Consider the following 24960-nt stretch of genomic DNA (forward strand, 5'->3'; position numbering starts at 1 on the left):
TCTCCCCATTTTTTGCCAAGTTGCACGGGGCCTCTGGCTGCAGCAGTGAGCTTGGCAGGAGGGTTGTGCTCTCTGAGACTCCCTGGAGGGTCCAGGTGCCGGGATGCATGGGGCCTAGGGTTGAAGCGATTGGGCTTGGTGGGGCCCAGTGCTGAAGCGGAGGGCTTGGTGAGAGGTTTGTGCAGTGGTGGGGCTTGGGGTCAAAGTAGAGGGCATAATGGGAGGGTCATGCAGTGCAAGACTCACCAGGGATTCCAGTCGCTGGGATGCACGGGGCCTGGGACAGAGGCCAAAGCCGCAGGTGGGTGGGAGGGGAGCGTGCTCTGGAACTCACAGGAGCCTGTAGCTGGGGAGGCTGGAGTTCCCGTGTCTGTGGATCTGCAGCTGAGGTAGCAGGTCTTTGGCCAGAGTGCCTGTAGGGTCCAGCGTGGTGTCTGAGGCCAGTCTGGGTGGTGGTGAGGTTGGGATTCTAGTTAGAGCAGCTCTCCCTTTCTAGATGGCATGGTTTCTGTGCTAGCACCAGCCTTCTGGGAGTGAGTGTAGCAGTAGCAGGGGCTCCCCATCTAGGACAGCCTGATCCATCAGCCCCTGAAAGTCCTTCAGGATCTAACTGTCACACACACACACACACACACACACACACACATACACCACGTCTACATACTCCCCTTTTACTCCCTTCCTCACTCACACTCTTTCCCTCACTGCTGTCCTGCTGGCCACCATCTTTGGTCCCTCTCTACTTTTTTATGTAATTATATGGAGTTCTTAGTTCTTTTCACTTATTTATTTTTTAAAAATATCTTTTTATTGATTTTAGAGAGGAAGGGAGAGGGAAAGAGAGAAAAACATTGATGCGAGAGAGAAACATCATGCACCTGGACCAGAGACGGAACCTGCAACTTGAGCATGTGCCCTGAACAGGAATCAAACTCTGCAACCTTTCTGTGCATGGGACCACATTCAACCAACTGAACCACACCAGCAGGGCTCAGGCCCTTATTTCTATGCGAAGAAAAAACTTTAGTGTTACTTTCCCCCAACAAACCACAAATTCTGAAACTTAGATCTATTATTGTTCCACTCTAGGAAGGGGTTAATCCATTGCATCTTTCAGACCATAGAACACTCAAGTCTGACTTTTGAATGCCTTCACACATCGGAATTTGAGGCCTACTTTGGCTCACTCGTTATTCCTCTTCTATTCATCTTCTGGATCTGAAGGGAAAATTAAGTAGAGTGAAATTTGCCATGGTTGTATATTAACTGTGACCACAAATATTTTGTTTCTCATGCTCTAATCTTAACTTAGACATCACAGGTTTGGATAATGAATAGTCAATAATATGCAAACTATGTTCTTATGTTCTTTTTTGTCTTTTTCCCATTTAGCCTTCAGAAGGTCAACTGCAATCATGCAGAACCTGTATATTGTATGCACCAACATTTAATTTTTTTTAGAGAATTTTCTCCCCTTACTCTAGAAGTAGCTATATTATCTTATACTCTCAATCAAGAAGAACTGACAGGACCCATATCTCAGGAAAGGAAAGTCTCAGAAGCCAAGAAGAGCCCTTCCCTTCCATGTGCGGGGTTAGCTACTGGCAGTCAGCTGTCTGCTGGTCCTTTCTATGCTCTCCCCTGAATCTAAAAGGTTGGAAGCCTGAGAACTATACAGGGTTGGGCAAAAATAACTGGTTTATAGTTGTGAGTATGCAAAACACAGTTTATTCTTATATTATTGCTTATTAATGATTGTATTATTTTCCATACAAACAACTGTAAACTTACTTTTGCCCCACCCTATATTTCCTGGAATACAAAGCCCGAGAATATCCCAATGGCAGACAACTATGAGTGATGAGGAAGGCAGAAGGGAAGCAGAAGGTGTCATATTCTTTTAAAAAAAATATATTTTCATTGATATCAGAGGAAGAGAGGAGAGATAGAAACATCAATGATAAGAGAGAATCACTGTTCAACTGCCTCTTGCACTTCCCCCACTGGGGATTGAGCCCGCAACCCCGGCATGTGCCCTTGACTAGAATCAAACTCAGGACCCTTCAGTCCACAGGCCAACACTCTATCCACTGAGCCAAACCAGCTAGGGCGAAGCTGTCATATTATTCCTGAAGCAGCAGATTAGAGATTTACAGTGGCCTCTGGGGGTCCCTCCACAAATCATCTGTCTCAGGAGGCAGTTTCCAGATGTTCCTGACCTATGTAGCAATATTTCCCTGAAAGTGAGCTGCAAATATGAGAGCTATGACCTCCCCTTACCTTTTATCTCCCAGGCTCTTCAACTGTTTAACAAACTGCTTATTTTAAACTAGAGGCCCAATGCGTGAAATTCGTGCAAGAGTAGGCCTTTCTTCCCCCCGGCTGCCAGCATCGGCTTCCCTCTGGCACCCATGACCCAGGCTTCCCTTGCAGCCCCATCGTCTGGAAGGTTGTCTAGTCTAATTAGCATATTATGCTTTTATTGTTATAGATAGCTCTTGCTTCAGGTACCCAGCATGCTTTCTGTTTTTCCAACAGATGACTGACTGATATGTCCCATCTCTTAACTTATACAAACGGGTGGTCAGGCATCCATTTAACTAAGAAAAACACAACCCCGATTTAGATGATCAGTTGCAGACCCCCAACTAATAGATTGTAAGCTGATTTTAACCCCAAAAGTCACACATTTATGTGACTTCGTTTTCTTCCCCTAGGCTTGGAGAACTCCACATACTACAGAGATCAGATCTAAAAAATGTAACACCAATATCACCCATCTTCCATGGTGATACCTTGAGGCTGGCTACACCCACACATGTTTATCCTTAATATTTTCAGTTCCCTTTTACTTTATTTACCTTGGATTATTTGTATATGTGTTTTTTATTTATTATTATTATTTTCTTTTAATCTTTACCTGAGGATATGTTTTTATTGATGTTTTTAGAGAGGAAAGGGGAAGAGAGAGAGAGAGAGAGAGAAAGAGAGAGAGAGAGAGAGAGAGAAAGAGAGAGAGAGAGACATTGATTTGTTGTTCCAGTTATTTATGTATTCATTGGTTGGTTCTTATATGTGTTCTGGGAATTGAACCTGAAACCCTGGCACATTGGATATTGGATGATGCTCCAACCAACTGTGCTACCTGGCCAGGGCTTAATCTGGTACTTTCTTTAAGATGGTTGTCATGCTCATTTGTGTGAGTGGTGCACTGAACAAGTCTCTGTGTGCCAGTCATGCTGAGGACATGCATATGTATTACCACCATTTTCTGAAATGAAGCAGTAAAGTTCTAACACAATTAGTGTATTAGATGATTTCCACTAGATGCAAGTAGAGTGTCTTGAGGGAGAGATACCATTTTCTAATATGCACAAAGATGTGACCTGGGCTTGTGACAGGCAGCCCCCCCCCCCCTCAACCCACATACACACTTTATCTTTAATGCAACCTTATGGTTAACATAGAATGTGCATAGAATGTGTAATTTTAATAACAAATACAGTACAGATGCAAGTTATGGAAATTTAAATTATGCAAACTTGAAGTTGCTGATAAAGAAAAATTTTACAAAGTTTTGCTGCATAAAACTCTCTAAAAAGCTTCCAAGAACTGCAAATTCCAAAACTGGCTGGCCCTGTAGGTTGCAAATCATGTTCATGGACTGGCACACAGAGGCGCCACATTATACAGCATGGTGTGAAGCACACGCTCACCCGTGTGTACTGGATGGAGCCTTTACCTGCATCTTCAGTGACCATTGTGCTATCGTTTGTACTATGAGCCTTTAGCTCAGAGGTTACACATACTAAAGCCCTCTGAACCCCTAACCACTGCCTTTACTCATTTGCTATCTGCTGATTTGGGAAACAGCACACTCTACACAGCACTGGAGAGGATGCTATGAAAATAAAATATTGACTTAGCACCCCCTTCAAGCTTCCCCTCCCCCCCACACACACATACAGTAACAGCATCTCTACCTAACATTATTCCTCTGTGATAACTGGTCTTAAATGATAAGTATTTTAAGTTATATGGTGTGCTCAGGAGAGCACCCCTCACACAAAATGCAGCTTCCCTTTAAAAATTCTTCATGTCAACAGCCTAAGTGCCCATCAGTAGATGAATGGTTTAGAAAACTGTGGTACATCTACACGATGGAATACTATGCTGCTGTAAAAAAGAAGGAACTCTTACCATTTGCAACAGCATGGATGGAACTGGAGAGCATTATGCTAAGTGAAATAAGCCAGTCAATGAAGGAAAAATACCACATCATCTCACTCATTCATGGATAATAAAGACCATTATAAACTTATGAACAAAAATAGATACAGAGGCAGAGCAGCCTCGAACAGACTGTCAAACTACAGCGGGAAGGCCGGGGAGGGTTTGGGGGCAGGAGGGGAGGATAAGAGATCAACTGAAGGACTTGTATGCATGCATATAAGCATAACCAATGGACATAAGACACTGGGGGGTAGGGAAGGCCAGGGGATTGTCAAGGGAGGGAAAAAAAGGAGACATATGTAATACTCTTTGTAATACTTTAAGCAATAAAACAATTAAAAAAAATTCTTCATGTCTTTAAGTGATTCTAACCCCAATGCCTAAGCCTGAAAGACAATTTGTAAAACTGGAAGGAGCCCTGAAGTTTGCAATTTAGCATCACATTTAGTGGTCCACCATGGGGATAGAATTCTCTGCTAAGCATCCCAGAAATCAGATCTGTTTCTGGGTATTTTTCCCCCCATTCTTTTTAGTAGATGGTGAGAGGCATCAGCGTGTAGAATAATGCTTTGGTTATTTTTACCCCAGGCACTAACAGGGCTTGAGTTTGTTGCTACCAGTAAGTCACCTTCACGGGTGTCAACGGGGCTTACTTTCATTATGCTTGTTCATTCAATTAAAAAAGAGGCCCAAGTGTTTTTATTGCCCCCTCCCTGAATAATTGGAGGATTAATGAGCTAATAAGCTCATAATACTGTCAACCTCATGAGGAAATTAGCCTACAGTCATGGGGCAGGGCATGCCCTGTATGTAGTCTACGTGGGCTGCCATCAGCAGATAAACAGAGCTGCCCCTCACCCCCCACCACAGCCTGAAGGGGATGCTGCTGACTTCCCCCAGGCCTTGGTCCTGGGCCATCCACCTATGGGCTGTGCACATGCTCAGTACCTGTGAAGCAGGGGCAGTGACATTTCTACATTTTGATTTTTAGTATTTATCAAACGAACCCAAGTGCTGACTGTGAGGGAGATTGGAGCTTTGATGGAGGCGTACATTTAGTGTCGTTCTTATTTGGAACCACTACACAAATGGGGACAGGGTGGCGCCATAATCGTTCCAGTGCTTAGAGCTTCTAAAGGTTATATTAGGGCTCCAAGTCTACCACCCACTTTTAAAACAATTTCACCAAGAAATTTCAACAATTTACTTCCAAAAAAACCCCACAAAAATCTGTCTTTCCTAGCAGGCAGCCTTCCCAATGGACTCAATTCTCCTCTAATACAGACTTATCAGAACACCTTGCACAGTGCCACAAAATTGAAAAAAATTAAGGCTTATTTGACTAGAGAATAGCCCAGGCTTTGAGTCAAGAGCTGAGCTGAGCCCGGCCGGTGAGGCTCAGTGGTTGAGCATAGACCTATGAACCAGGAGGTCATGGTTCGATTCCCAGTCAGGGTATATGCCCTGGCTACAGGCTTGATTCCCCGTGTGGGGTGTGCAGGAGGCAGCTGATCAATGATTCTCTCTCATCATTGATGTTTCTATCTCTCCCTCTCCCTTCCTCTCTTAAATCAATAAAAAGTATTTTTTTAAAAAGAACTGGTCTGAAAGGTTTAAATCAAATTTTTAGAACCATCTGATCAATGACTTGCAGTTAAGCTTGGGGTCCTAGAAACTGAGGAGAAACCTTCTTTTTCTATCTTTTTTTCCCAAGAGAGGGGTTTTCTGTGTTCTTGGTGAGTCCTGTGACCACTGCCATTTGTCATTTCCAAATACACATGACTTCTCTACTCCTGCACCATCTGAGACATGTGTGTGCATAGAAACAAAAGCTATATATTTCCACCACAAAATATATAGCTTTTCACACTTGGATCCCCTCCAGACACGATTCTGAATATGACACTCTGTTACAGGGCACTAAAAATGGTGTTTTCCTCAAAATAAAACCTTTAAAGATCCCTTAGTAGCTATTTGGGGACTGAAATTCAATTTCAATTCCCCACCCTTTGGCCAGCTGTAGATTCGAAATGCTTACATAAAACAAAAAGGGTATGTACTTCATGGCAAATGTGATTTTCCCTCTGCAATAAAATGTGTGCTACAGTTACCACAAACTATATTTTTCCTTAGAAAATACAGAAAGCAGCCCTGCCCGGTGTGGCTCAGTTGGTTGGGTGTCTTCCTGTGCATTGAGGGGTCAATTGTTCGATTCCCGATCAGGGCGCATACCCAGGTTATGGGTTTGATTCCCAGATGGGGCACGTGCAAGAGGCAGCCGATCGATGTTTCTCTCTCACATCCATGTTTCTCTCTCTCCCTCCTTTCCTCTCCCACGAAAATCAATAAAAACATTTTTTTTTTAAAGAAAATACACAAAGCAATAATGCACCTCAACAAGGGAGAAGAGATTCTTTCTTAAATTTTATTTCATAGATAGCTTTGATATAAGCTTCAGATAGACCTACGTACTACACAGAGTTTGTGAAATCTGTACCTTCAAACCATAACACTATTTTAGGCCATTATATCTAAAAGCATGACAAATCCTCTTATTCAAATCCTTTTATTACAAGTAGTTCTTGCACATAAATGTTACATCACAATAGCAAAAAAAAAATGTAAACTTCTTTTGCAAACTACATAAATACTATATATCTGCCTTGAAGTTACTGTTACTTTAAAATCAGAATATACTCTAAATGCTTTACACAGAAAACTCTGGTCAGTAGCTTATGTGTATGAAACAGTTTCTTTTTCTTACTGACTTGCCTTTCATGTTGCCTACTTAGTGAGGTCTTTGAAGAAGAAACATTTTAAATAGGACCCACGTCAAAATTCAGTCCACAAGTAAGACAAGAACCAGATGCATGTCCATAACCGTGGGCAAAATATGAGATGTGAACATTATTCCACATGCTATCTCTGACAAGCCACCAGTGGTATGGAGGTAGCTGAAAATGAGGACTTGAGTCAAGCTATTTGATCCCACATGGAAGGACTTCAGCCCGCTTGCCAATATACCTTTTGCCTGTTACAAATGACTCACCTCTTTCTCTTTTCTTTGAGAACACAACAGGTCATTTCTTCAGCTATAATCCTAGACTGGGAAGTCTAGGTGGCCAGTGAGCTTATGTCATCATCACTGTTCTTGATGTCTTTAAATACAAATTTGAAATGTATGAATATACAGATGCATTTACACACTCATGCATAATTAAAGGACCACAACGGGACTTTTTTTTTTTTTTTTTTTTTTTTGCTTTAAGAGAAGTTTTTAATGTTGACCATTTTTTGTTATTAAATTTACAATAAATCCTTTTCCTCGGAATGTCCTTTAAGTTAAAAATCAAGTTTTATCTGAAGCCCTTACCGTTTTGCTATTCTAAGATTCCTACTGAATACCTAGCTACTGGCCATGGTTTCTTTGAACAAAAAGAATATCATTGCTGAAGCATTTTTTAAAATTGTAAATGCATGCACAAAGAACTACCTAGGCTTTCCAAGCAGCTACAAAAACTGGCTCAAGTAACAGTATTATTTATTGTGGCCTAAGCCCTTCCCCAGCATCTTCAAACACAACGAGACTGGCTACAAGGTGGTGGCAGAGCCCAGAATTCGAGTCCAGGCCAGCGGGGCTCCGAGCGGCTCACAGGGCGGCAAGCAGGAATCCACTGTGCGGTCCCCCCTCTTCCTGTGCATTTTCTCTAAATGCACGGCGTCCTCCCTTTACTGCCCAGGCTTTTAAACTATGTAAAACAATTCCTTAAAAAGAAATCTAGCAATGATTAATTGAGACCTCAAATAACACTGTACAAGGGCTTTGTTAGAGACAGGCAAGCACTCTCAACAGCTCTCCTCCCAGTGCAGGCCGGGCGGGCGGAGGGCACCGGGTTTAGGAGCTGCTCTTGTTGCAGACGGTGCTCTGGCTGATACCATCTTCCATGTACTGGCTGCCCGTGTCGCTCCTGCTGAGGACCGTGGAGGTGATGCGGGAGGGCCGCCTCTCCGGGTTCTTCTCCTGAGAGAAGCAGCAGATCATCTTCTTCATGGTGCTGTACATGTCCTCGTCCTTGTAGGAGTAGATGACAGGGTTCATGAGGGAGTTGAGCAAGGCCAGCAGCAGGAACCACCTTTTCACGTGCTGCAGGTCGCACGCCTTGCAGTTCAGGCCGTCCAGCAGCAGCACCACCAGGCCCGGGGTCCAGCACACCACGAAGGCCCCTGGAGGGAGAGAGAAGCAAGCAACAGGCGCTCAGACCTCGGGCTGCTTCTGTAGGGTCTTGGGGCCCAGCCTCCTGTCAGTGGCACCAAGGGACCTTAGGAATTTGTTTTGACAACTGCCAAGCAAATGCCCACCTTTCACCTGAGCGTGTGAGGCTGGGCTTGTGAGAGGCCAACAGCTGAGGACCCTCTGACTGTTACACGTTCTATTGCACCTTCTTACCTGCTTATTCAGGTCTGGTCATCAGGGCTTACACCTGCCTCCTGCTTACTCAGTGCTACACACACCTTATCTGTTAGTTCTTAGGCAGCGGTTCTCAACCTGGGGGTCGCGACCCCTTTGGCGGTCGAACGACCCTTTCACAGGGGTTGCCTAAGACCATCCTGCATATCAGATATCTACATTATGATTCATAACAGTAGCAACATGACAGTTATGAAGTAGCAACGAAAATAATTTTATGGTTGGGTCACAACATGAGGAACTGTATTTAGAGGGTCAGAAGGTTGAGAACCACTGTGAGTCTCACAAGGAGGCCGCTGCAGTCATTATCCACGTTGTGCCAATGAGAAAACGGAGGCCCGGATCCAGGGGCATCCGCAGGAAGGCCTCAGACACTTACCCAAACACTCTGCTGTTCTCTAAACCAGAATTCCTAAACGTTTTCCTGAAAAATAATCCACAGTGCATCTATGGCAGTCTCCTAAAAATTTTATTCTTTAAGAATCCATGTTGGTGCTTAGTAAGCACTAACATATTCATAGGCCATCTGCTTAAAATCTGTTTTAGACTAAGATTTTTTTTGAGTCAGAAATAAATCTCTTTCATGATGAAACAGAGATGTGCTTTTTAGCACATTTATTTATTTAGCACAATTTTAGCACCAATTGCACATGAAAGGCAGTCTCTCTGAGTCTCCTGCCATCTGATTATACTCAGCTTACCTCTAAACATTCTGACATGTTTTTCCTAAAATATGAGACATAGGTACGATATTCCCGTGCCTTGTTATCATAACCTCGGACCACAGTGCTCATACAGTACTTCCTATGAGCCAGGAGCTGGTAGAAGTGCTTTCCTTTAGTAACTCATAGAACCACACTATGAGGCAGGCACCATTAGCATCCCCAGGAAGCTGAGGCACAAGAGAAGTGACTTGCTCATCATCAAATAGCTTATAAGGGATATCTAATTTTGAACCCAGGCAGTCTTTCACCATAGGCTGTGCTCCCAGCCACGATGTGACCTGCCTCCATACTAAATGCCCTTGCTTATCTATTCCATAAATATTCACTGTGAGTCTACAATGTGCCAGGAGCTATACTAGGCAGTGAAGGAGGTGAAGACCATGTGCTCCGGGCGCTAACGGGTTAACGGGGGAGAGACTAAGCAAGCGAGTCTACAAACCACATCACCAACTAGTTTCTCTTATTGGTTAAAATTCATCCTGGACAACATTGCTCTTGTTGCTTTGTCTTCTTTCGGAGAGGAATAGTAATAAGCAAGTCAAGTCGAGAATTCTAAAGCATCAGCGTGAGGCCATGAAACTCCATGAGCTTTGGGGTCAGACACTATGCCCAGGTCCTCATCTTATGAGCTGCATGACGGAGGCACATCGTTTACGTGAGCCATCATTTCCTCGCTGATAAAATAAGGAAAATAATCTCAATTGTGCAGGGTGGTTGTGAGGGTTAGAGGTAATAGAAAGTGGTCCCACCAATGAGTTGGGTTCAGCAAGCAGTGGTTACCCTGCAATGCCGAACGTAGATGTCTAGGAGGTATCAGAAGACTTAATTTCCCATGTCATACTTAAAGCTCCCCAACAGCTTCTGTTTTCTCCATCCTGTATGACTCTTGGTCTGGCTGACATAAGTGAATGAAGAAGTGGACTCAGAGGTTCCAAGAGTTCAGAGATTTGGATCCCAGCTCTTCACTTACTGTACAACTCGAGGAGACCCATGTCATCAGTCGGGGCTTCGGCTTCCAATGCTGTAAAATGGGGACTTCAGGCTAGTTCTGGGTTTTTTACATTGTTTAAGGATTGTACACCCTTAGGGGGTGTGCAATCAATTTAATGGGTTTGGACAAGTTTTTTTTTATTTTTATTTTAATGAAAGGAAGGAATGGAATGGAAAGGCTCATATTGTACTATCTCGCCCGTGGTCGGCAAACTGCGGCTCGCAAGCTACATGTGGCTCTTTGGCCCCTTGAGTGTGGCTCTTCCACAAAATACCACGTGCGGGTGCGCACATACAATGCGATTGAAACTTCGTGGTCCATGCACAGAAGTCGGTATTTTGTGGAAGAGCCACACTCAAGGGGCCAAAGAGCCGCATGTGGCTCGCGAGCCGCAGTTTGCCGAGCCACAGTTTGCCCACCACTGAGTCCTAGACTAAGGGAAGTATTCTTTCATGAAACTTCTGTTTCAATTTTACAAACTATATTTATGTGTGTATTGGGTATTAAGTAAAACATTATTTCTTACTGTTGGACTAAGTAAAAAAGTTTTAAAAATACTAGTTTAGGTAATACAGTGAGGTCTTGACTTACGAGTTTAATTCGTTCCGTGACGGAGCTCGTAACTCAAATTACTCGTATGTCAAATCTTAAAGTGAACAAGTGAGACACATGATGCTGGGCTGATGTTGTGGCATTCACTGTGACGTTCGCTGCGCCAACTAGCAGTGGGGTATCTGAAGCTGGCTCTTAACCCTAATTTTAGCTCACAACTCAAAGCAAAAAATCGGCCGAGAGAGACGGCTCGTATCTCGAAAAACTCGTTAGCTGGGACACTCGTAAGTCAAGGCCCCACTGTATTTAAGGCTGCAGTCAGCTAAACTGGTTTGTATTTTTCATAACAGTATCACTTTTGTTTTGTCTGCTCTTCCCAAGAAAGGGTTACTATGTTGTCAAGACTGAAGAACTAATAAGAGCTAGGCATCGAAAGCTGTAGCTACTAACTTTGATGTCAAGAGTCCTTGCCGTGTAAGGTGCATATTTTCAAAGAAATTCCTTTAGGAGTGTTTAAGGTTGTTGTGTTAATGAGTAAAATATTAACTTTACTCTTTGTTAAATACATAAGTCTTCCAAACCAATGGGAAGGGAAGAATGGAACTAAAGAAAAGGAAAACAGACCTCAAATAAAATAAAAAATAATAAAAAGGAAGGGTGGGGAACCAAAACATAGAAAAGTGGGACAAATAAAGAACAAAATAAGATGCTGGAAATGATCCCAAATATACCGAACACCAAACTCAGATTTAATTGTGGTGTAGTTTTTTTTGTTAATATATTTTTATTGATTTCAGAGAAGAAGGGAAAGGGAGAGATAGAAACATCAATGAGAAAGAATCATTGATCAGCTGCCTCCCGCACGTCCCCTACTGGGGATCGAGCCCACAACCCCGGCATGTGCCCTTAACCAGAATCGATCCCAGCCAGGGCAATTGTGGCATAGTTTTTAAAAGCAGGTAAATATGGCCCTGGCGGTTTGGCTCAGTGGTCAGAGTGTCAGCCCACAGACTGAAGGGTCTTGGGTTCAATTAGGGTCAAGGGCAGGTACCTCGGTTGCAGGCTCGATCCCCAGCCTGGCAGGGGTGTGTGCAGGAGGCAACCAATTGATGTGTCTCTCTCATCAATGTCACTCTCTATCTCTTCCCCTCCCTTCTACTCTCTCTAAAAATCAATGGGAAAAAAAATATCCTCAGGTGAGGATTAACCAAAAAATTTTTTTTTCTTAAAGCAGGTGAATCTAAACAATATGATGTCTAACAGTGCATCCATATGTGGTAAAACCATGAGGAAAAAGCAAGATGATTAACACAGAATTTACAATCTGGTTACTTCTGCAGGAGACAGAGGGCCACTGGGATGGGGCACATCTGTTCTAGAGATAATGGTAATGTTCTATGAAATTGGGTGGCAAGTACACAGGTATTTAAACAATATTTTATTTAAACTGTAGCTATATCTTCTATAATTTTGTTTGATATATTTCACACACACGTATACATATAAAAAAATATAAAAGTAAACTGACAATATGTTTTCCTAAAAACTGTTTTTCTAAATGGGATTAAAAAAAATCATAAAAGCTTTTTTCCCCTTCAGCATGAAACTCTAGTTGGGATTAGTCAGAGAACTGAAACGCTCTAAATAAATTTTCAGATCTATGCTCTGTTTGTTATATGTGGTAATTCATACAAATTTTCCCTTTGTGTTGAGTTACGTAATTCATTCAATCAACACCAGACAAACTTTTCATTGAGCAATGATTCTATGCCAGGCACTGTTACAAGCATTTCATATAAATTAACCATTCAATCTTCATAGCAACCCTTGGAAATAGGTACTAATGCTATCCTCATTTTAAACCCGAGGAAACGGAAGCACAGAGAAGTGAGGTAATACGCTCAAAGCCACACAGCTGATCAGAGGAGGAGCCAGGATCTGAAGCCAAGCACCTGGCTCCAGAGCCTGTGCTCCAGTCCACATGCTAGGCTGCCCAGGAGGGGGCCACAGGATCTTATTACTAAAGTGAGTGATGGAAGAGGGGGGAGGGGAAGCCCCTTCTGGCCTTTAAAGTCCCCTTCATAGTGTGACATATCTGACTGTGAGGCTGCATATTTCACAATTAAGTCATTCTCTGGTTTGCTAACAGAAAGATTTTCTGGTCATGGGAGGAAGGAGGGCGGGAGGGGAGGAGGGGAGGTGGGAAGGGGAAAGGAAGGGAGGGGAAAAGGGAGGAAAGAGAAGAGGAAGGAAGGAAAACAAATTCCAACAAAAATATAAACTGGCCATGGGAGTAAGAAGAGAAATACAAATCTGACCTTTCCTTCATGCTGTTTCCAAGAGTAACAAGAGGCAAGTCTTCTTTGACAGAACAGCTCCAGCACACTAACTGCTAAGCTAGAGAGAGGGTGCTTCAGCAGTGCTGTCTGAGATGATGATTACACTCGGGTAGTGACCCTGGGAAGCACCACTTCGCTCCATGACTCCTCCACCCGGCACATCTCAGAGCAGGTGCACAGCTTATCTAACAGCTCATTCTTCTGTGTTTTTTACTGTATATCAGCAGCTAGATATGAGGCCGCCCAAAGAATTTCAAAGGAGAACATGTCAGGAATGGTTTGGCCTTGGAAACTATAATCTTGGAGGATTCTTGGAGAATGTGTGAGATGTCAGAAATATACAAATGGGCCATTTCTTTCTTTCCTTTTTATTTATTGACTAGAGGCCCAGTGAACAAAATTCGCGCGAGTGTGTGGGTGTCCCTCAGCCCAGCCTGTACCCTCTTGCAATCCGGGACCCCTCAAGGGATGTCCGACTGCCAGTTTAGGCCCAATCCTGTGGGACCACTGGCTCCTAACCACTCGCCTGCCTGCCTGCCTGAATGCTACTAACCACTCTGCCTGCCTGCCTGATCTCCCCTAACTGCCTGCCCGATGCCCCTAACTGCTCGCCTGCCTGATCATCCCTAACCACCTCTGCCTCAGCCCCCGCACCCGGGACCCAGGCTTCCCTCCTCCAGCTGGCCACAGGCACCTGGGACCCGGGCTTCCCTCCTCCAGGTGGCCACAGGCACCTGGGACCCAGGCTTCCCTCCCTTTGGCTGGCCGCAGGCACCTGGGACCGTGACTGTGGATAGCTTCCATGCCCCGGCTTTATCTGGAAGGATGTCAGACATCCAGAAGATGTCCGGTCGATCTGGTCTAATTAGCATATTACCCTTTTATTAGTATAGATTTTTTAAAATATGTTTTTATTAATTTTAGAGAGGAAGGGAGAGGGTGAGAGAGATAGAAACATCAATGATGAGAGGGAAACATTGATCGGCTGCCTCCTGCATGCCTCCTATGGGGGATCGAGCCCGCAACCCGGGCATGTGCCCCCAGCTGGAATCGAACCCGGGACCTTTCAGCCCTTCAGCCCACAGGCTGACGCTCTATCCACTGAGCCAAACCAGCCAGGGCTATTAGTATAGATTTTGAGAGAGAGAGGGAGAGAGAGAGAGAGAGAGAGAGATTTGTTGCTTCACTTATTTATGCATTCATGGTTGCTTCTTGTATGTGCCCTGACTGGAAAATGAACTCACAACCTTGGTGTGTCAGGATGATGCTCTAACCAACTGAGCCACCTGGCCAGGGCTATTTCTTAAAAGAGCAGCAGATGATGGGTCCTGGGAAATACATTTCAGTCAGTACCCCCTCAATTTCCAATAAATTTTGGAAGAAAATGCTAATATATATATTCTTTTAATAGACGCAATGCTCAGACCATGACAACTGGGAACAGTTTTCAAAGACAGCATGCCAGGCTCAAGCCACATGTTTAAAAAATATTGGGCATCCTATTTAATAAAGAGGGATTATGGTAATTGACTGTCTCACCCTCAAAGATGGAGGCACCCACAGCCAATAAGGAGGGAATATGCTAATTGACTGCCACGCCCTCGCACAAGATGGCCGCCCCCATGTGGTCAAAAGATGGCTGCCACAAGATGACCAGCAGGGGAGGGCAGTTGGAGGTGACCAGGCCTGCAGGGGAGGGCAGTTGGGGGCGACCGGGCCAGCAGAGGAGGGCAGTTGGGGGTGATTGGGCCGGCAGGGGAGTAGTTAGGGGGTGATCAGGCTGGCAGGCAGGTGAGCAGTTGGGAGCCAGCAGTACTGGATTATGAGAGGGATCCCTGTGGGATCAGGCCTAAACCGGCAGTTGGACATCCCCCGAGGGGTCCCAGATTGGAGAGAGTGCAGCCTGGGCTGAGGGACAACTCCCCCCCACCCTGTGCATGAATTTTGTGCACCAGGCCTCTAGTTAACAAACAGGAGAGGAAATCAGGTATGTTTCTCTTGGAGAAGAAAAGGCTAAGGAAAGATGAGATGTATTGTTAACTGTCTCCAAAAACTAAAGGGCCATCACACAGAAAGTGGAAGTGCAGACTTGTCCTTGTCCAGAAGGTCACCTGAAAGAAATGGAACAGTACAAAGAGGCAGAATTTGGGTGTAAAACCTCTTTTAAGTAAATGAAGCTGTTTAGGAGGGAACTGGCGGCTCAGAGGCCAGACAGCCTCCCTGAGCAGGGTGCTTCCTTGCCTGGATTATCCTGAGATGTTCAAAGGGAAGCGATTTTTCCTAAATGAGAGGAAGGAAGTGGCTTCTGAACTCTTTTCCAGGTAGAAAATAGCTAAATTCTGTAAAACTATGAGTTTCCACTTCCCATAACATTCAAACATACGTGATTTGTTTCCCAAACATATTATAAGACTGTATGGCTAACCACTGCTTAAGGTGAATTCTCTGAGCTGGCAGTTCTCAAACCTGGCTGGACATCAAAACTATGAGGGGAGCTTTTTAATTATGCAGGTTCCCTGGTCCTACCTCAGACCCCAAAGTCGTAAGTGCTGGGTGGTGCGCAGAAATCTGTAGGACTCAAAAGTTCCCTGGGTGATTATGATGCATAAGCCAGTTTTATAAACCACTTCTCTATGCTGACCCAAAATGGCTTATTCAAACTAATCCTATCAGCAAAATATAGACTCTATAAACTCAGCAAAAAGTCATGGGAAAGAGAAAGGAGGCAGAATTCTTTAAAATAAAATTAAAAAAAAAAACCCAAGCATCTCTCGAGATCAATAGCTTCAGCTTCCATCTGGACAAATGTTTGAGCACATCATACACATAAATAAATACACAAACACTAGCGGTGAAAACAGTCTACAGACAAGGCATACACAGCCCTCCTCTGGCCTTTGCTGGTTCGCTGGTTCACCCTACCAGGATGCCTTCCCACCTCCTAATCTAAGATCTACTTTTCTTTCTAAGCTTAGCTCACATGCCACCTCCTCCACCGGACCTTGCCCATCTGCCCTGCCTACAGTAACCATCACCTCCTTTCAACTCCTGTGCCACTTTCTACCTACAACATCCCCGTGGCACTGGGCATGCTATCAGCCTGATTCCCTCCAACACTCTCAGAGAGCTCTGGGCCAGTGCGCGTAGGGCATCCCATGTACCGTCTTTTAAAACCCCCAGTCCAATGAGATGGTTACTCTTGTTATTATTCTCGTCTTCTGTGTGACGGATTGGGAGGTTAGGGTGGCTTAAGCGTTTGTCTTGGTCCAGAAGCCAACAAACAGAAGAGTCATAATTTGAACCCAGGCCTGACTTCCCCAGACAACCTCTTGAACATTGGCTATGCTGGAGGTAGTTTAAAAATACATATGGCTAAGCTCCCTGAGCATGTAGGCTGTGCCTCATACCTGGCTGTATCTTTAGAACTAAGCCTGGAGACCCACACTTGGAACAGTGAACGTAACTGAGGTTTATTAGGTGCTCACACAGGGCCAGGTACTTCAGTAGCTGTAGCACCTGCTAATGGAAAGAGTGTAAGTCCTGCCCAGGCACCGACAGGCACAGAATCTAGATGTGATGACTCTGACCACTGTCAAGGAAGGTCTCTGGGGAACTGACACTCAGCTGAGCTGAGTGCTGAATGTCAATGAGGACTGTGCGGAAGTGAGAAACGGCATGATGCATTCGGGGAATTCTAGTTCAGGATGGTTTTAATCCAGGCAGGTAACTGAGGAAGTAAGATGACATCTAAGAGATGAACCTAGGTTAGATTTGGAAGGACCCAGTGGGCAATAGTCAGGAGTATAGATTTGTTGCATAGATCTGACCCCATAAGCCTTTTTTAAACCAGGAGTTTATCAGGAGAATTAAGCTTGAATGCCCTCAGGTACCCATTGTATGTAATGGGTTAACCTCTCCCCCAAGCATCTAGAAGGGTCTGGTATGAGTCAGATACCATATTTGGGAGGATTAAGAAAATATTTCTAAGGTCCATGGTTCATAAAGGAATCCCACTGAAAAAGGCTAGATCAGAGATTTCTCAGGCTCAGTTGCAACTCACTAGTGGGTTGTGAAATCAAATTTGCAATTTTTGCAAAATTGCAACCAGCAATTTTTTAAAAAACAAAATAGAACAGAACAGAAAGCATCACAGTACAAGTATAGTAAAGGCACGTTTCATGAAACTTGTTTCAGTTACACACAAAAATATGTGTGTGTATTAAGCCATGATACAGAATATACATTATTTCTTATTGTGAGTACCAAGTTAAAAACAAAAGAGTTGGAAATCCACTTCTATAGATAAGTGGTTTTTCGAATCATTCTTTAAACAAGTAGAGGAATACTTCCCAAAGGAAATCTATTGTTAAACTTCAAAATCAGAGCTGCTCTGACTAAAGAAAAAAAGGGGAGGGGGATGCCCTAACCGGTTTGGCTCAGTGGATAGGGCGTCGGCCTGCAGACTGAAGGGTCCCAGGTTCGATTCCGGCCAGGGGCATGTGCCTTGGTTGCGGGCACATCCCCAGTGGGAGGTGTGCAGGAGGCAGCTGATCGATGGTACTCTCTCATCGATGTTTCTGGCTCTCTATCCCTCTCCCTTCCTCTCTGTGAAAAATCAATAAAATATATTTAAAAACAAAAAACACAAGAAAAAAGGGGAGGGGGAGTTTGACTAAAGGTCTTTGTAGCAAAATTCAGTCTCATCTTCATACTATACTAGAGGCCCGGTGCATGAAATTAATGCAGGGGGGGGGAGGAGAGAGGGGAGGCGGGATGTGTGTGTGTCCCTCAGCCCGGCCTGCACCCTCTCCAAACTGGGACCCCTAAAGGGATGTCCGTCTGCCCTTTTAGGCCCAATCCTGGTGGGATCGGGCCTAAACGGGCAGTGGGACATCCCTCTCACAATACAGGACTGCTGGCTCTCAACCGCTCACCTGCCTGCCTGCCTGCCTGATTGCCCCTTACTGCTTCTGCCTGCCAGCCTGATCACCCCCTAACCACTCCCTTGCCAACCTGGTCGCCCCTAATTGCCCTCCCCTGCAGGCCTGGTCACCCCCAACTGCCCTCCCCTGATGGCCCAGTCACCCACAACTGCCCTCTCCTGCTGGCCCAGTCACTCCTAACTGCCCTTCCTTGCCAGCCTGGTCATCCCTAACTGCTCTCCCCGCAAGCCTGATTGCCCCCAACTGCCCTCCCTTTCAAGCCTGGTCCCTCCCAACTGCCCTCCCCTGCCGGCCATCTTGTGTCCACATGGGGGTGGCCATCTTGTGTGTTGGAGTGACGGTCAATTTGCATATTACTCTCTTATTAGACAGGATACCCCACCCCTACCCCCATACTCACACACACCTCTGAGGAACCCTTGGGAACCCCACGGAGCATAATTTGAAAATTGCTGCTATAGAATAGCAGTTCTTTGAAGATTGTTGATCAGGGGCATAGTGAAGTCTGATATCTCAGAGTGAAGCGCTGTCTGAGTGCTCAGGATGGGCTGGAGGTAGGTGAAGCTCACAGCCTGTTCCCACCTGCATCAGAATCACCTGGGTGCCTGCTCAAAATTCAGATTTCTGGGCCCCACCCAGACCTACCAAATGAGGAACTGATGAAGGTATGACCTGGGCATCTCCAGTGTGTGTGTGTGTGTGTGTGTGTGTGTGTGTGTAATTAATTTCAGAGAGGAAGGGAGAGGGAGAGAGAGATAGAAACATCAATGATGAGAATCATTGATTGGCTGTCTCCCACACTGGAGATCGAGCCTGAAACCCAGGCATATGCCCTGGCCAGGAATCGAACTGCAATCTCCTGGTTCATTGGTCAATGCTCTTCCACCAAGCCATGCTGGCCGGGCACATCTCCATTTTTAATCAGCTCCGTGGGAAATGCTTTAGTGTCGTTAAAGTGTAAGAACCACTGGCCTAGACAGGGAGATCCATCCAAAGACTGGTTAAAACTCAGGAGAAATGACAAGGTTTGCAAAAGTAGTGTGGTGGAGGAGAGACGTGGATGGGTTAGAGTCAGTAAGGAGGAAAAACGTTAACCCTTGATGAGGAACTGGGTCTAGGAAGTGAGGGAGAGGAAAAGTCCAGGGTGACTGGGTAGCATGTGGTTCTGACGCCAAGTGGGAGAGAGAGAAGGGGCAGGTTTGGAAGGAGAAAGTGGTTCGGTTTTAGGCACTGGCCACTCAGAGGGTCTGTGGCTCCTCCCGGCAGAGACACGGAGAAGACAGCCAGATGTGTGTGAGAACTCTGAGAGCTCCAAAGAGAAATGCTGCCTTGGGAGTCATCCGCAGGGGACAGGCACTGAAGCCATATGTTCTTCCATTAATAAATATTTACTAAGCAACCACCTACCATGTGCCAGCTACTCAGGGTGACTGTCTTCATGATGATTGCATTTGGGTAACAATTCTCATTTCCTTCTATTGCCGAGTGACGGGTCAGTTATATTGATCAGAAGCAACTACTTTTCATTTTAATGATGTTCTATGTTCTTTCAGTGCCTGTTTAAGAGACTCACCAGTCATCCAAACAGACTACATATGAGCTTTCCTCTAGTAATTAAATAAACTAGCTTCAGTGCTATACTCAAAAACCAATAAGTTCAATGTTAATTTTTAGAGTATATTGAATCTTCTACTGGACTATCCAATTAAGTACTGAAGTGGTATTTTATGACTGCAATTTAAGGCAGTCAGAAACATCAATTTAAGGAATGTCTAACACTGTGGAAGATACAATTACAAATGAAAATATTGGTGACAAGTGAAATAAAAGATTTTTCAAAGTCCCCAGTCAATATTATGTTTAAATAATCGATAACTGCCACCCCTCTTATTTGGAAGTTTTCAAAATATCTCAGACAATACTCTGGTTAATACCTCATCCACATTATAGGACATAAGAAAGAAGACTACCTTCTCTGGGAGAAGGGCCCCTCACTGGAATGTACTTGAGATAGTTCAGCATTCTTGGGATTTTTAGTGACAGGATACGAAGAAGATTGAGGCCTCAAGTTGCATGAAGCCTGTTCTTCCAGACTCATACTTTTCTAGTCCAGCTAGCTGGCCATTTTTTCATCTGTTTAAAAATTCACACATGCAATTAAAACGAAACCTTGACATGCGAGTGGCCCGCAAACAAAGCATCCGTAACAAAAGCAATCACTCACACTGAATAGTTTCGTTTTGGCACATGGACCGCTCATTTCATCAAAGAGGAGGATATATTTTAAACGTGTTCCCTCTGTTATTCTTTGTGTTTAGTCCAGGAAAAAGTGGCCTGGCACATGCAATGATGCCAACCTAGTTAGCCACAGCACTGTCTGATTTACTGAAATAGAAAATGACAACTCGCCATAAAAATCAGGTTGGGAACCTCTTCTCAGGGAAGCTCTCTTCTTTTTTTAAAAAAAAATATATTTTATTGATTTTTACAGAGAGGAAGGGAGAGGGATAGAGAGCTAGAAACATTGATGAGAGAGAAACATCTATCAGATGCCTCTTGCACACCCCCTACTGGGGATGTGCCCGCAACCAAGGTACATGCCCTTGACTGGAATCAAACCTGGGACCCTTCAGTCAGCAGACCGACGCTCTATCCACTGAGCCAAACCGGTTAGGGCGGGAAGCTCTCTTCTTATTTGAAAAGAACTTTAAAGCTAAAATTGAAAAGTAAATGGCTCTTGGTCAGAAGCATTACAATGTGTAAGTTACACACTAATAGAATATTCAAATGAAATGCTCTTTCCACACTAAGAATTTATTCGATAATTTAAAAATAACACTTGCACATGTGGTTTGCATGCAGATGCATACTCACTTACCCACAGTGTTTTAGAAGTTCAATAACTCAGAAAATAGATTGTCACATATGTGAAAGGAATGAAAATATATACCTTTGGTAAACCTGATTTATTTTTATTGCAGAAAACAAGAAAACACCAAGACACTTCAAATAGATGATGAGCAGTTAAGCATTCCACAAATGATTCATTTAACACTATTGTTACCACGACTGGATCTTTTGACTCTGACAGCTGGTTTTAGACACTTGTTTTAAATTTATGGCCAGCTTTGGAAAATTGATAATCTTGGTGCCAAGTGGTTATGAAATAAAATTTAAAGCAGAGGCATACCAGCTAGGACCACAGCCTAGACCTAATTCTAGTGTTTAACTCGGGGCAACAGCTGGAAGTCATAAAGTGCATAAGAAAACACCATCTCCTCCTCCAGATTCCTCTTTAAGCATCGCAGGCCCAGACCAACAAGACCTCAGCACCTCCCTGTTATGTCCAGGGCTCTCTGGCATCTATGAAAAGGTGTGAGGACAGCCATGTGTATTGGCATATTGGCTGCTATACTCTCACGACTGGCAGATCCTGATTAGCCTGCCCAAGGATCTGAAATCCTTCTGGCCAGAGTCACTGCTTTGAATAGAAGGCCTATGCTGCCCCTTACCTAAAAATATTAACATGTTACGCAGTAAGCATGTACTATTCTCTCACATGAACTGCCATTACCACCGAGTATCTTGGGGCAATGCAAAGGGGTACCTTTGGGGGAGGGTTAAAATTTTTGAAAGGGTTACAGCATAAGACACTGCATGCTAACCTGACTAGGAGACAAGATTCTGGACACCCAGATGCCACAAAACACCAGTTGAAGCTCAGAAGAAGGAAACAGAAAGTAGTAGGAGCTGGGGGAGGTGAGTTAGAGATAGTGGGGCCTAGAAAAGTGACAGCATGGTGTTAGGAACTACAGTGTCCTGACATACGGTTACCACTTTCCATCCTCGGCCAAGGCTGCCATCATGAATCCACCACACTACTTGCTTCTAAACCCCGACGTGTCTGGATCCTTCACAGCACAGTGCTCCGAGCGGCCTTTCGCCGTCAGCTGGAATTTGCCCCTGAAATGAGCCCCACTTCCATCCCTGTATAGTAAGAGCATGGGCTTGAGAGGGAGCAGACCCTGAGTTGAAATTCTGGCTTTCACCCATGGGAAAATCAATTCCCCTTCCTGGGCCTCCCACCATTTTCTTAGCTATGGAATGAGCATGTGGATACTGACCCAACTGGATTTTTCTGAGAATTTAATGAGACAATGTGTGAAGAGTGCCCTCGCAGAAAATGTTCGTTCCGACTGCCCAGATAGGGTGGCTACTTCCCCTGCTGCACTTCCTGAGGTAACTTACAAACACATCTGGTAGGTGCTCCAGCGGCTCTGTGTGCCACACCTGCATGCACTCACACACACAGTTTACTGCACTGTACCCTATTTCTGTGTGCATGTGGCTGCTCTGTTAGACTGACAGCCTCAGGAGAAATCCCTTTTATATCTCATTTAACTTGGGATACCCAGGGATTAGTCAAGCACCATATACATAGACAGTATTTAATTAAAAAAAGCTTGTTAAATGAAAAAGTGAGAGACCCTGAGTCAAACCCAGACCACTGGACTAGAGTATGCTTTTTCAAAGTCCATTCTATTGCTCTGCTTCCAGTTTCCTCATCCATGTATTAATGAGGTTGAACTGAATGACCTGCAAAGGCTCCTTTTGATGGTTCTGGGTATCACTCATAGATAGCTTCATGGCCAATGTATAGTCCAAGCAATGGAGCAGGAAGGCAAAAATAGATGGTCTGTACAGTGCTGAGTGAGAGAGATAATTTTGTAGCAAATTTATGATGCATGTATGTCACATGATTCCAGCAGAAACTGGCACCTGGAGATGGGAATATCTCAGATATTCGGTATTTATCCAACTAACATAACAGTGAGCAACTGTGATGTGTCAGGCACTGTGAATAACGAGACAAAGGAGACAGAGGAGTTGATGATTACCATGCAGGGTGCACACAAGAGACCCTAAGGCCATACCGCTTAATGGTCTCAACAACCGGTAGAATTATTGCCCTCTATGGGGTCACCATGGATTGAATTTTTAAAGGAACAGAGATGTTAAGAATAGCAGCTACTATTAAATTGTTTTCAATATAAACAATATTTTGAAATAATATTGAAATAATTGAAACAATAACAATATTGAAATCAATAATAGTCATTAAAATATTATTAAAACAATTATAATATTGCTTATTAAATAGCTATTAAAATAATAATATTACATAAAAGATGCTCATAATATATTGCTGAGTTTACTAAAAAAGGTTACAAAATACTATAAATAGTAAGATTCCATTCTTATTAAAAAGAATAAATTAAGCATGCAGTTGTGAATGTACATATGGGCACTTAGAGACGATCTCGAAATATATATCCAAATATTCTGGCAGATATAGGCAGACTGACACAACAGGTTTATCCTTCCTTATATCTTTTATCATTGTCTTAATTTTTTGCTTTGAGCATGTCTTTTTTTTTTTTTAATAATAAGCTCTCATTAAAGCTATTTCTTTTTTTTATTTTGGGAACAAATTTACTTGCATGCACTAAATTTCTACTGCAAAAAAAAAAAAGTGCCAAAAATTGATCCCACGTAGTTGAGAAACGAGGCAAAGACCAATCTCTTCAAGGCAATTTTACTCCCTTTTACCTTCAGGCAGTTTACTAGGTAAGAAAACACACAGCAAGAGTGTGAGAAAGTCATTAAATCATAAAGCCATGCCATAACCTTTGAAATTGAATCAATAAAAATCAATTGTGTAAAATCTGAGGTTTGTTACTGTAATACTCAATTATTTCCCATTAGTTGTACACTAATCACAAAAAGCACAAAGGTACAGGAAGGGAAATATACTGTGCTGTGCACTGAGCGGAAGGTCCCAAACGGTTACGTCCCCTCCCACCGAGCATAGCTACGGCTGGTTTCCATTTGCAAGCAGGGGCTAGCCAGATGGAAGCCACCACAGATTACTTATCAGTGGGCAATGCTGGCTAGATGCCCTCATTGATCTATTATCAAAGAATGAGAGTTCACATACTCCCCTTCCCAGATAATGAAACTTAAAAACCTTTTAAAATGAGCCTCCCCTCCCTTCCTTATGAAGGGGAGCCCACTGACTAACACCTCTGCTTTTCCTTGATACCTGTGTCACCACTGCGAGCATCCTTACCCCCAGAGTGGGTAACAACACTTGACAGCTGCCCTTGCCTTGTGCCCTCATGGTGCAGGCCATCAGCCACCCACAGCCAGCAGTCCCTGCACCTCCGACAAGCCCCTCTGCCCTTCTGTTTGCTACTTATAAGGTTCTGTGGACTTAGAAGGTGCAGTAAGAATGGCAGCTGAACCAAGTCAATGGAGCCCTGAAGAATGACATGGGTGGGGGAGGGGAGAGCACATTAAAAGGCTTTGAGACAACTTTTTGTGCTCAGAGGACATTTTCCACTATGGAGGTAGGAGCCAGAGATTGTTTTAGAGATTAAATAAATGCAGGGACACTCAGAAAACATAATTCATATCTATATGGGCTAATTTGAAGGATTCACTCCTGCTTGGCCAGCACGCATCCATGGTTGAGTGTCAACTTATGAACCAGGAGGTCATGGTTTGATTTCCGGTCAGGGCACATGCCTGGGTTGAGGGCTCAATCCCCAGTAGGGGGTGTGCAGGAGGTAGTGGATCAATGATTCTCTCTCATCATTGATGCTTCTAACTCTCTCTCCATCTCCCTCTCTGAAATCAATTTTAAAAA

The 24960-nt window shown here is 44.1% G+C and overlaps 1 protein-coding gene across 2 annotated transcripts in view; it reads right to left on the reverse strand.

The window, feature by feature from the left end:
- Positions 1-6785: 6785 nt before the first annotated feature.
- The window catches only part of LPAR3 (lysophosphatidic acid receptor 3), an 85948-nt gene continuing 67773 nt past the window's right edge, over positions 6786-24960 (reverse strand). For both annotated transcript variants that reach the window (XM_070403395.1, XM_070403394.1), the window contains exon 3: positions 6786-8457. In XM_070403395.1, the coding sequence (XP_070259496.1) occupies positions 8129-8457 (329 nt within the window). In that variant the 3' untranslated portion in view covers positions 6786-8128. The remainder of the gene's footprint in view (positions 8458-24960) is intronic.

Source organism: Myotis yumanensis, unplaced genomic scaffold (genome assembly GCF_028538775.1).
Source record: "Myotis yumanensis isolate MYYU_CA2020_CCGP unplaced genomic scaffold, mMyoYum1.0.hap1 SCAF_2, whole genome shotgun sequence".
Lineage (NCBI taxonomy): Eukaryota > Metazoa > Chordata > Mammalia > Chiroptera > Vespertilionidae > Myotis > Myotis yumanensis.